General features: G+C 39.6%; 1 protein-coding gene and 1 non-coding gene across 2 annotated transcripts; both read right to left on the bottom strand.

Annotated features, from left to right (window-relative positions):
- Nucleotides 1-703: 703 nt before the first annotated feature.
- Nucleotides 704-1,027, bottom strand: LOC102662600 (uncharacterized mitochondrial protein AtMg00810-like). Its single transcript, XM_006575956.1, has one exon. It carries the CDS (start codon nucleotides 1,025-1,027, stop codon nucleotides 704-706), a length of 324 nt encoding a protein of 107 aa, XP_006576019.1.
- A 2,624-nt stretch (nucleotides 1,028-3,651) lies between these two features.
- On the bottom strand, nucleotides 3,652-3,758 carry LOC113001049 (small nucleolar RNA R71). Its single transcript, XR_003266382.1, has one exon. It is a non-coding gene; the product is annotated as a small nucleolar RNA R71 (small nucleolar RNA).
- Nucleotides 3,759-13,031: the final 9,273 nt, after the last annotated feature.

Below are 13,031 nucleotides of genomic sequence, written 5' to 3' on the forward strand. Positions count from 1 at the left end.
TATCAAGGGTACAATAAATAGAGATTACAGAAAATCTAGAACCTACGATTAAGGAATGACTAAATCAATCTAGAGGCTATAATCAAGGAATGAATAAATGAATTATATAAAGACTAAATCAATTATTCAATCAAATATTTTCTTTCCTATCATCCCCCCTGAAGCAAAGCGTTGGATTTGGGCCAACGCAAAGCTTGGAACGAAAAAACTGAAAAAGTGGTTGAGACAGGCTTTTGGTGAAGATGTCGGCGAGTTGAAGATAGGAAGGAACAAATTGAGTAATGAGCTTTTTGGAGAGAACTATCTCGCGAACAAAGTGGTAATCAATATCAATATGCTTCGCACGCTTGTGAGCAACCGGATTATGGGAAAGAAATATAGCACTTTTGTTATCACAAGGAAGAGTAGGGGGAGTAGAGTAAACATGCAGATCGCGCCGCAAATGAGTGAACCACATTAGCTCAGCTGCTGCATTTGCCATAGCCCGATATTCAGATTCACAGCTGGAACGAGCAACAATGGGCTACTTTTTAGCACTCCAGGACACAAGATTACCTCCCAAGAATATCGAGTAGCCATAGGTGGAGTGACAAGCCTCAACACAACGAGCCCAATCGGCATCAGAGTAACCAAGAACAAGAAGAAAGGATCCCCGAGTGAAGGATAGGCCAAAGGACAAGGTGCCCTTGACATAGCACAATATTCACTTGACAACTTGGAAATGATCAGTGATGGGAGCCTGCAGGAGCTGGCTGACAAAGTTAACAACATATGAGAGATCCGGATGAGTGATTGTGAGGTACTGTAATGCTCCCACAAGAGAGCGGTAAATGGTTGGATTAGGAAATGGGTCTCCAGTGCTTGTCAATCGAATACCAGAAGCAAGAGGCGTAGAAATGGACTTGACATCCAACAATTTTGCCCTTTCCAAAATGTCATGGGCATTTTTTGCTTGGCTTAGAAAAATACCGTTAGCACCATAATGTACCTCAAGACCAAGAAAATAACTTAGACGATGATGTGCCATCATTTTCTTCTATTTTCTAAACCCTTTTTGCACCATTTTAATTATTGATTGGTCTTAATTGTCAATTAATTAGGCAGTTTTATTATTTGGGCTCATTTAGCTAATTTGATGTTTTTAATCTAATTTTAGGAATTAATGAAACATTGGGCTTAATCCGGATTTTGGTTGTGGACTTGAAGAGGGCAAATAAAGCAGTGCTTACCTTAGTTAATTTCTAATTAGGAAATTTCGCAATTTTATTTTATGTTGTTCAGTGTTTATTTCATTTTGGGCCAGAGTATTGTAATAAGGCCCAGTGACTTTGAGTGACTCTTTTTAAATAGCTGCCTTGGGATTCGTGCAGGGCATTCTATTCTGCTATGCTATTTTCATTATTCAGAGCTTTGGTTTTAGGTTTTCACGTTTTTCTGTTCCCTTGTTACAGTTTTCATTCTTAATGCAAATTTCCGTTTTCTGCTTCTAATTACGAGTTCATTCTTGCTTCTTCTTCTACTTTCATTTACGTTTCTGTTCATTTACGCTTCTGTTCATTTACGTTCTTGTTTATTTACGTTTCTGCTTCATGTTTCATTTGCGTTTTCTGTTTGAATCCATGGAAGGCTAGATTTTCTGGTGTTGTTTCCTTTTGAGGACGAAGCCCAACTCTCTTTGAGGTTTCGTTTGTAATGTGGTTTCCTGGCAATTTTCCCTTCACCAGTTATCCCAATTTCGTGAATATTAATCAGTGCACGCTTCGTGTTCGATTAATTGCCTCTGAGCCTAACTTGCGTTCATGCTTAATGGACGAAGGGCTAACTGGTGTATTTGGTGCCTAATCACGTATTGAAAACCCTAAGTTGATTTTCGCTTAGTAAATTGAAATAGGGTTGGATTAAGTGGTTGACTGTTAGGGACGAATTCTCCATAACCCAGGATAAGAGAGTGGCTTCTGAATCAAAGGAAACGACCCGTTTTCAATATTAGTAGTTTCATATTCCATTTTATTTGTTATGCTCTTTAATTACCAAACAACCAACCCCCCCCCCCCCCATTGTTACTGTTACTGCAAGTATATTATGAACATTTGGCTTGTCACTGCTCGTTGGGAAACGACCTAGGATCACTTCCTAGTTACTGCATTTTCATGTTTATTTGATTCGGGTACGGCCTCGATCAAATTTGGCGCCGTTGCCGGGGAGCAGTGTCCAAAGGTTCATAATAGCCAGCTAGTGTTGTGTGTTTAATCCTTTCGTGTTTTATGTTTAATTGTTAGTATTGTGTTAGTATGTGTGTTAGTGTTGTTTAGTGTCCTGGTATTTTGTTTAATGTGTGTTCTGTTTCAGTTTTACCATTAAGCGTTTCCCCTGTTTCAGTCTTGGGTGTTTTGCTGTGAAGATTGTGCTTGAAAACAGAGTAGTAGTAGAAATCAGCTTGCGGAAAAACAGAGTAGTAGTAGAAATCAATTAGAGATGGATTTTAGCGACCACCCATGCTGAATTATTTGGGATTTTTTGTTTTAGTAGCTAGGATTGTTATTTTTGGCTGAATTTTTTTGTGGTAACTTCTTTTAATCCATATTTTGTGGGGAAAATAGCTAGAGCCTTTAGTTTGGTCAGATTTGAAAGTTCCAAAAAACTAGCAAATTTTGTGTTTATCAAAACTTCAAACGGCCATAACTTTTGCTCCGGTTATCAGAATCGCAATTATTATATATGCATTTGGGGTAGAAAAAAATTTCCTACGCCGTGGCAGCTGGCCATAGGCGATTTGAGGTCTCCATCGTCCAAAAAAAAGCGATTTTGTCAAAAGTTTTTTATTTTTCAAGTTTTATTCACTTATTTTTCTTAACCTACCAATTTTAGCTTTCATAGTTAGACTTTGAATTTTTGTCTGAAATTTTTTGTGCTATCTTATCATCATTTTATAAGGTTGCTCACAAAATTTCAAGTCATTTGGATATCATTTGAGGGTAGCTATAGTTCAAACCTACACCTTTATTTACATGACAAGGCAACTAGTTGTGTGCATGCTGAATGTAGTGTATGACTAGAGGCAATCCATCTGACTTACAACCCTTTGATCCTGAGATAGATAGGACATTTCATAGATTAGTTAGGCATCATTTTATACCTTTTGATCATTCTGAGCATTCCATAACTGGTGAATCTGTGCATTATGTTATTGGTGATTTTGAACATCCTGATCTTGAGCATTATAATTTTGAGCATTCTGATTCTGAGCATTCTAATTTTGCACATTCTGAGAACATGGCACAACCTCCACCTCGTGAGAGGACTCTAAGGGAAATGGCTGCACCTGATTTCACCTATGAAAGCTTGTGCATCCAATACCCTGATGAGGATGTCCCATATGTTCTTAAAACTGGACTGATTCATTTGCTTCCAAAGTTTCATGGCCTTGCAGGTGAAGACCCGCACAAACATTTGAAAGAATTTCACATTGTCTGCTCCACCATGAAACCCCCAGATGTCCAAGAGGATCACATATTTCTGAAGGCTTTTCCTCATTCATTAGAGGGAGTGGCAAAGGACTGGCTGTATTACCTTGCTCCAAGGTCCATCACGAGCTGGGATGACCTTAAGAGAGTATTCTTAGAAAATTTTTTCCCTGCTTCCAGGACCACAGCCATCAGGAAGGATATCTCAGGTATTAGACAACTCAGTGGAGAGAGCCTGTATGAGTACTGGGAGAGATTTAAGAAACTATGTGCCAGTTGCCCCCACCATCAGATTTCAGAACAGCTTCTTCTCCAATATTTTTATGAAGGACTCAGTAATATGGAGAGAAGTATGATAGATGCTGCCAGTGGTGGAGCCCTTGGAGACATGACTCCTGCTGAAGCCAGAAATTTAATTGAGAAGATGGCCTCCAACTCCCAGCAGTTTAGTGCCAGAAATGATGCCATAGTCATTAGAGGAGTGCATGAGGTAGCTACAAACCCATCTGCATCATCTGAAACTAAGAAGCTTGAAGGCAAACTGGATGCGTTGGTCAACTTGGTAACCCAGCTGGCCTTGAATCAGAAATCTGTACCTGTCGCAAGGGTTTGTGGTTTGTGCTCCTCTGCTGACCACCATACAGACCTTTGCCATTCCATGCAGCAACCTGGAGCAATTGAGCAGCCTGAAGCTTATGCTGCAAATATTTACAATAGACCTCCTCAACCTCAGCAGCAAAATCAACCACAGCAGAGCAATTATGACCTTTCCAGCAACAGATACAACCCTGGATGGAGGAATCACCCTAACCTTAGATGGTCCAGCCCTCAGCAACAACAACAACAGCCTGCTCCTTCCTTCCAAAATGCTGCTGGCCCAAGCAGACCATACATTCCTCCACCAATCCAACAACAGCAACAACCCCAGAAACAACCAACAGTTGAGGCCCCTCCACAACCTTCCCTCGAAGAACTTGTGAGGCAACTGACTATGCAGAACATGCAGTTTCAGCAAGAGACCAGAGCCTTCATTCAGAGCTTAACCAATCAGATGGGACAATTAGCTACCCAATTGAATCAACAACAGTCCCAGAATTCTGACAAGCTGCCTTCTCAAGCTGTCCAAAATCCCAAAAATGTCAGTGCCATTTCATTGAGGTCGAGAAAGCAGTGTCAAGGACCTCAACCCGTAGCACCTTCCTCATCTGCAAATGAACCTGCCAAACTTCACTCTATTCCAGAAAAAGGTGATGACAAAAATCTACCTAACAATTTCTGTGCAGGTGAATCTTCTTCCACAGGTAATTCTGATTTGCAGAAGCAACACATTCCCCCTCTTCCATTCCCTCCAAGAGCAGTTTCCAACAAAAAAATGGAAGAGGCAGAGAAAGAGATCTTGGAAACATTTAGAAAAGTAGAGGTAAACATACCTCTGTTGGATGCAATAAAGCAAATTCCAAGATATGCCAAATTCTTAAAGGAGCTGTGCACTAATAAGCGGAAGCTTAAAGGAAGTGAATGAATTAGCATGGGCAGAAATGTCTCCGCATTGATTGGTAAATCTGTTCCTCAAATTCCTGAAAAATGCAAAGATCCAGGTACATTCAGCATACCTTGTATTATAGGGAATAGTAAGTTTGACAATGCCATGCTAGATTTAGGAGCCTCTGTTAGTGTTATGCCTCTGTCGATTTTTAATTCTCTATCTCTAGGTCCCTTGCAGTCAACTGATGTGGTAATTCATTTAGCTAATAGAAGTGTTGCCTATCCTGTTGGTTTCATAGAAGATGTCTTAGTTAGAGTTGGTGAACTGATTTTCCCTGTTGATTTTTATATCTTGAATATGGAAGATGGATTTTCTCAAGGATCAGTTCCCATCATTCTAGGCAGACCCTTTATGAAAACTGCTAGAACTAAGATAGATGTTTATGCAGGCACACTGTCCATGGAGTTTGGTGATATAACTGTTCATTTTAATATTCTGGATGCTATGAAATACCCATCTGAAGATCTTTCTGTATTTCATGCTGAAATAATTGACCATGTTGTTTATGAATACATGACTGATCTTTATTCTAATCTGCATGCCTCTCACTCTTCATGCATTGAGTCTGAAATTGTACTTGATCATATGTCTGAATTTGATGCTGAGAGTGAATCTGAGAGTGATATTGATTGCATGCCTAGTGGTGGTGTTTTACCTCTTGAGATTGATTTTATAGAGTCAGATAGGACTAACCATGTTTCAGGAAGTACACATACCTCTGACTTTCTTTATGAGGTAAAGGCTGAGAAACCATCTCCTTCTACCACTGTCCAGCCGACCACACCAGAATTGAAGCCTCTGCCATCAAATTTAAAATACGCTTACTTGGATGATAGCAAGAGTTTTCCAGTGATTATATCTGCCTCCCTTGCTGATGAGCAAGAGGAGAAGTTGTTGTTAGTTCTCAAGAAGCATAAGAAGGCTATAGGCTGGACCCTGGCGGACATTCCTGGTATTAGCCCATCCACATGTATGCATCGAATAAATTTAGAAGATGGAGCTAAACCAGTAAGACAGCCACAGAGAAGACTCAACCCGGTGATTCTTGATGTAGTGAAGAAGGAGATAACCAAGCTTTTGCAAGCTGGAATCATTTATCCTATCTCCGACAGCCAATGGGTGAGTCCCGTCCAGGTAGTCCCGAAAAAGACTAGCCTCACAGTGATCAGAAATGAGAAGGAGGAGTTGATTCCTACTCGGGTGCAGAACAGTTGGAGAGTCTGCATTGACTATAGGAGGCTGAACCAGGTTACCAAAAAGGACCATTTTCCCCTGCCATTCGTTGACCAGATGCTTGAACGCCTGGCAGGTAAATCCCACTACTATTTCCTTGATGGTTTTTCTGGTTATATGCAAATTACTATTGCTCCTGAGGATCAGGAAAAGACCACATTCACCTGCCCCTTCGGCACTTTTGCTTATAGGAGGATGCCTTTCGGCCTGTGCAATGCCCCTGGTACCTTCCAGCGGTGCATGATTAGTATTTTCAGTGATTTTTTAGAAAATTGCATAGAGGTGTTTATGGATGATTTCACTGTATATGGATCCTCTTTTGATGGTTGTTTGAATAGTTTGGAAAAAGTTTTGAATAGATGCATTGAAACTAACCTTGTTCTAAATTTTGAAAAATGTCATTTTATGGTTGAGCAAGGTATAGTTTTAGGCCACATTATTTCCAATAAGGGTATTGAAGTAGATCCTGCAAAAATTTCTGTTATTTCACAATTGCCTTACCCCTCTTGTGTGCGAGAGGTGCGATCTTTTCTTGGTCATGCAGGATTCTACAGGCGCTTTATAAGGGATTTTAGCAAAGTAGCCCTTCCACTGTCCAACTTGTTGCAAAAGGAGGTGGAGTTTGACTTTAATGACAGATGCAAAGAGGCTTTTGATTGCCTCAAAAGAGCGTTGACTACCACCCCCATCATCCAGGCACTCGATTGGACAGCCCCTTTTGAGCTTATGTGTGATGCATCAAATTATGCATTGGGGGCTGTCCTTGCTCAGAAAATTGATAAATTGCCCAGGGTGATATATTATGCTTCTAGGACTTTAGATGCTGCCCAAGCAAATTATACTACTACTGAGAAAGAGCTTCTAGCCATAGTTTTTGCTCTTGAAAAATTTCGATCTTATTTGCTTGGTACTCACATTATTGTTTATACTGACCATGCAGCTCTAAAGTACTTGTTGAAGAAGGCTGATTCTAAGCCTAGGTTGATCCGATGGATGCTCTGGCTCCAAGAGTTTGACTTGGAGATCCGTGATAGGAGCGGAGCACAAAATCTAGTTGCTGATCATTTGAGTCGGATCGAACGTGTCTCTGATGCAGATTCACCTATTCGGGATGATTTCCCGGATGATCATTTGTATATATTGTATAGTATTTCTGACTCTCTTTCTACTCCCTGGTTTGCTAACATTGTCAATTATTTAGTTGCCTCTGTTTTTCCTCCCTTAGCATCTAAGGCCCAAAAAGATAAGATTAAAAGTGATGCTAAGCATTTTATTTGGGATGACCCCTACTTGTGGAAATTGTGCAGTGATCAGGTCATTAGACGGTGCATTCTAGATCATGAGACTGACTCAGTCCTGCAGTTCTGTCATTCTTCCGCACCGGGAGGTCATCTGGGTGTTCAAAGGACAGCTCGCAAAGTGCTTGATTGTGGTTTTTATTGGCCCACCATCTTTAAAGATGCGTGGAAGATCTGCAGCACTTGTGAGCAGTGTCAGAGAGCAGGAAATACACTTACATGGCGACAACAAATGCCTCAGCAACCTATGCTATTCTGTGAGGTGTTTGATGTCTGGGGTATAGATTTCATGGGTCTTTTTCCTGTCTCTTTTGGTTATGTTTATATTCTCCTTGCAGTTGATTATGTTTCAAAATGGGTGGAAGCCAAGCCCACTAGAACTAATGATGCTAAAGTTGTCGCAGACTTTGTCAGGTCTAATCTGTTTTGCAGGTTTGGAGTACCTAAAGCAATTGTTAGTGATCAAGGAACCCATTTTTGCAACAGGACAATGCATGCCCTGCTTAAAAAGTACGGGGTGGTACACAGGGTATCCACACCATACCACCCCCAGACTAATGGATAGGCAGAAATTTCTAACAGGGAAATCAAGAGAATTCTAGAGAAGATTGTGCAGCCAAGCAGGAAAGATTGGAGTACCAGGCTTGATGATGCTCTCTGGGCACATCGGACTGCCTACAAAGCACCCATAGGAATGTCTCCTTATCGGGTTGTCTTTGGAAAGGCATGTCATCTTCCAGTGGAAATTGAGCACAAAGCATACTGGGCAGTGAAGACTTGCAACTTCTCTATGGATCAAGCTGGCGAGGAAAGGAAGTTGCAACTGAGTGAGTTAGATGAAATCTGCCTAGAAGCCTACGAGAATGCCAAGTTCTACAAAGAAAAGACCAAGAAGTTCCATGATAGCATGATAGTTAAAAAAGACTTCGTGGTTGGGCAAAAAGTGTTATTGTATAATTCTAGGCTTGGACTCATGAGTGGTAAGTTGAGGTCTAAGTGGATTGGTCCTTTTGTTGTTACTAATGTTTTTCCTTATGGTACAGTTGAGATCAAAAGCGACTCCACAAACAAGAGCTTCAAGGTCAACGGACATCGACTTAAGCCATTCCTCACGAACCCTTCTTTAGTGGATGTAGTGGTGGAAGAGACTTCTTTACTCCACCCTACTCTTCCTCCACCATGACTTAGGGAGTTTTTCTTTTCCTATCTCCTTCTTTGCTTTTATTACACTTGTCCGATTCTCTTTGATGATTTAATTGTTTTTAATCTTTTAATTGTGCTACATTGAGGACAATGTGTTGTTTAAGTATGGGGGGGAGTGTTCTTTGGTTTTGCTAGTTTTGTTGGTTTTGTTAATTTGTTAGTTGTGTTAATTTGTTAATGTTGTTAGTTTCGTCGGATTTTCAGTTTAATATTTTGGGTCAATTTCGTGTGCACGTACGACTTTGCATGTTTTTCTTTGAATTATAGGATATGTTCAAGAAATGGGTAATTGTTTTGAAAATAAAAGTTCTTGACATTTTGTGACTTGAAATCCTTGATTCTTCTCTACATGTCATGATAGTTTTGAAAGCTCAATTTGAAAGTGATGATTTTACCTTTGTGAGAATTTGAGCCATCCATCATTATAATCGTTTGATGTGTTTTGCCCCATTGATTGCTTGCACAATAGCCTTGGCTTGATTCTTGTTGATGCGTCCTAATTCACATGCATATTTGGAAATGATTAAGGCAATTTTGTTCTTATAAGCTTCTAGCCAAATGGACTTACCTTGAATTAATTCCTTTGATAGCCCTTTTGAGCCTTGTTTCCCTTTCCTTGTTTTGAAGCTCACTACAAGCCTTAAGTGAAAAACCATGATATTACCATATCCTTAAGGAATTTTGGAGCTTTGGAATTGTTTTGGGAATAAGTGTGGGGGGTTTTTGTTTCATTGGACAACTTGTTTTGTTGGCTATGCTTCATGATGTATTTTGGGCCATACTTGATGTACATTGTATATTGGTTAAATGTTGGACATGCTGAATGAAATGTTGTTTCTCAAAGGCTAAAGAGTAAAAAAAAAAAAAAAAAAAAAAAAATTCGAAAAAAGAAAAAGAAAAGCAATAAAGTTGAGTGAATAAGATCTTAAATGGCACAAGAATGATGAAACTCTTGGTTCTACTCTTCATGTTTAATTTTTATCTTTACTTCTTTTTATTTTCTTATTTTTTTCTTAATATGCACTTATTCCCCTTTGCTCCTCTATTCCTTTCGGATTTAGCCACTTATTCCATATTTCTCCATACCTTGTCCTTGGCCCCATTACAACCTTAAAAGACCTTCTGATCCTCATGTGCTTGTGTTTATGGGTTGATTGTCAATTTTAGAATCTTGCCAAGTTTATGTGGTGTTTGCTTTCATGGGTGCTTTGAGGGTAAATAGTAGCCTAGACACTTAAGAGATAGAGTGTATATCTTGTGAGGCTTTATCACTTTTCATTCTTGAGCTGATTAACTATTTTGCCATGATTGGGTTGCTTGGATGATTTTCATGAATGTCTTGACTTTTTGGATCTCCTTATGTTAGATGTTACCCATTCCTTTCATTCCTTGATGTTCATTGAGAAATATGTGAATGTTTTTGTTTGTCTCCCTTTGATATCCTTGGATTTTGTTCTCTGTTTCATTTTGCCCAGGAGTGCAAAAGGCTAAGTATGGGGGGTTTTGATGTGCCATCATTTTCTTCTATTTTCTAAACCCTTTTTGCACCATTTTAATTATTGATTGGTCTTAATTGTCAATTAATTAGGCAGTTTTATTATTTGGGCTCATTTAGCTAATTTGATGTTTTTAATCTAATTTCAGGAATTAATGAAACATTGGGCTTAATCCGGATTTTGGTTGTGGACTTGAAGAGGGCAAATAAAGCAGCGCTTACCTTAGTTAATTTCTAATTAGGAAATTTTGCAATTTTATTTTATGTTGTTCAGTGTTTATTTCGTTTTGGGTCAGAGTATTGTAATAGGGCCCAGTGACTTTGAGTGACTCTTTTTAAATAGCTTCCTTGGGATTCGTGCAGGGCATTCTATTCTGCTATGCTATTTTCATTATTCAGAGCTTTGGTTTTAGGTTTTCACGGTTTTCTGTTCCCTTGTTACAGTTTTCGTTCTTAATGCAAATTTCCGTTTTCTGCTTCTAATTACGAGTTCATTCTTGCTTCTTCTTCTACTTTCATTTACGTTTCTGTTCATTTACGCTTCTGTTCATTTACGTTTCTGTTCATTTACGTTCTTGTTCATTTACGTTTCTGCTTCATGTTTCATTTGCGTTTTCTGTTTGAATCCATGGAAGGCTAGATTTTATGGTGTTGTTTCCTTTTAAGGGCGAAGCCCAACTCTCTTTGAGGTTTCGTTTGTAATGTGGTTTCCTAGCAGTTTTCCCTTCACCAGTTATCCCAATTTCGTGAATATTAGTCAGTGCATGCTTCGTGTTCGATTAATTTCCTCTGAGCCTAACTTGCGTTCATGCTTAATGGACGAAGGGCTAACTGGTGTATGTGGTGCCTAATCACGTATTGAAAACCCTAAGTTGATTTTCGCTTAGTAAATTGAAATAGGGTTGGATTAAGTGGTTGACTGTTAGGGACGAATTCTCCATAACCCAGGATAAGAGAGTGGCTTCTGAATCAGAGGAAACAACCCGTTTTTAATATTAGTAGTTTCGTATTCCATTTTATTTGTTCTGCTCTTTAATTACCAAACAACCAAACCCCCCCCCCCCCCATCGTTACTGTTACTGCAAGTATATTATGAACATTTGGCTTGTCACTGCTCGTTGGGAAACGACCTAGGATCACTTCCTAGTTACTGCATTTTCATGTTTATTTGATTCGGGTACGGCCTCGATCAGACGACCTAGATCCTTGATGGCAAAATCAACTCGAATTTTAGCCAAGATGGTTTGGATGGCAAAATGATTACTACCGGTCAAAATAATGTCATCAACGTAGACAAGAAGGCAGAGAGTTGTAGTGTTATGATGATAGATTAAGAGAAATGGATCTGCCTTGCTGCCAATAAAACCAAGATGAAGTAAGAAGGAGTAGAACCTCTGAAACCATGCTAAATGGGCCTATTTCAAGCCATAAAGAGCTTTCCGAAGATGACAAACATGGTGAGGGAAGCGAGGATCAATGAATCCAGGAGGTTGCTCCATGTAGACTGGATTTGCCAAGAGTCCGTTCAAGAAGGCATTGTTAACATCCGGTTGATGAAGGGGCCAATGTTGCATGACTGCTAGAGTAAGAATAACATGAACAATTGATGCCTTCACCATAGGACTGAATGTATGATCATAATCAAGACCAGGAGTCTGAGTAAATCCTTGTGCAACCAATCATGCTTTGAAGCAATCAATGGGCATTTTTTGCTTGGCTTAGAAAAATACCATTAGCACCATAATGTACCTCAAGACCAAGAAAATAACTTAGACGACCTAGATCCTTGATGGCAAAATCAACTCGAATTTTAGCCAGGATGGTTTGGATGGCAAAATGATTACTACCGGTCAAAATAATGTCATCAACGTAGACAAGAAGGTAGAGACTTACAGTGTTATGATGATAGATGAAGAGAAATGGATCTGCCTTGCTGCCAATAAAACCAAGATGAAGTAAGAAGGAGCAAAACCTCTGAAACCATGGTAAATGGGCCTATTTCAAGCCATAAAGAGCTTTTCGAAGAAAACAAACATGGTGAGGGAAACGAGGATCAATGAATCCAAGAGGTTGCTCCATGTAGACTGGATTTGCCAAGAGTCCGTTCAAGATGGCATTGTTAACATCCAGTTGATGAAAGGGCCAATGTTGCATGACTGCTAGAGTAAGAATAACACGAACAATTGATGCCTTCACCATAGGATTGAATGTATAATCATAATCAAGACCAGGAGTCTGAGTAAATCCCCGTGCAACCAATCATGCTTTGATGCAATCAATAGAGCCATCAGAAAGATACTTAGTGCGGAATACTATTCGGCTTCCGACAAGTGTACCGGATTGCACAAGTAGTATAAAACGGTAAGAACCGAGTATCGAACACTCGGGGAACTTGTGTTATTTGGTAAACTATTTCAGCAAGTAGATGTCTGGCATGTGTAAATGTAAGTTTGAATATGAACAGGTGTATAGACTATCTATGCAAAAAGAAAGAAAATCACGCGAGAGGAATGATGTGTAAAAACAAGTAGAGAACACGTTGGCCTTCCTAATAGGTGCCTGATGCTGAAAATATATTCTCTATCTAATAATGCTCATGTGTTCTTATGGTGTCTCCTGAGATACTAAACCTCAATTCCTCATGATAGTTTAGCCTAATCCTAATCAAGCATCATCCGCAAATTCCTCTTGTAAGACTAAACTCAACCAGGACCGCATTAAGACACACATACTCAACTAAATTATCGCACCCCAATTCCTTGTGAAAGCATGACAACTCAGCCCTGCACTAT

This window comes from Glycine max, chromosome 2 (assembly GCF_000004515.6).
Source record: "Glycine max cultivar Williams 82 chromosome 2, Glycine_max_v4.0, whole genome shotgun sequence".
NCBI lineage: Eukaryota > Viridiplantae > Streptophyta > Magnoliopsida > Fabales > Fabaceae > Glycine > Glycine max.

What these genes read in the sequence shown, in the direction of transcription:
- LOC102662600 (XM_006575956.1), bottom strand. Translation starts at nt 1,027, where the DNA reads ATGGCACATCATCGTCTAAGTTATTTTCTTGGTCTTGAGGTACATTAT.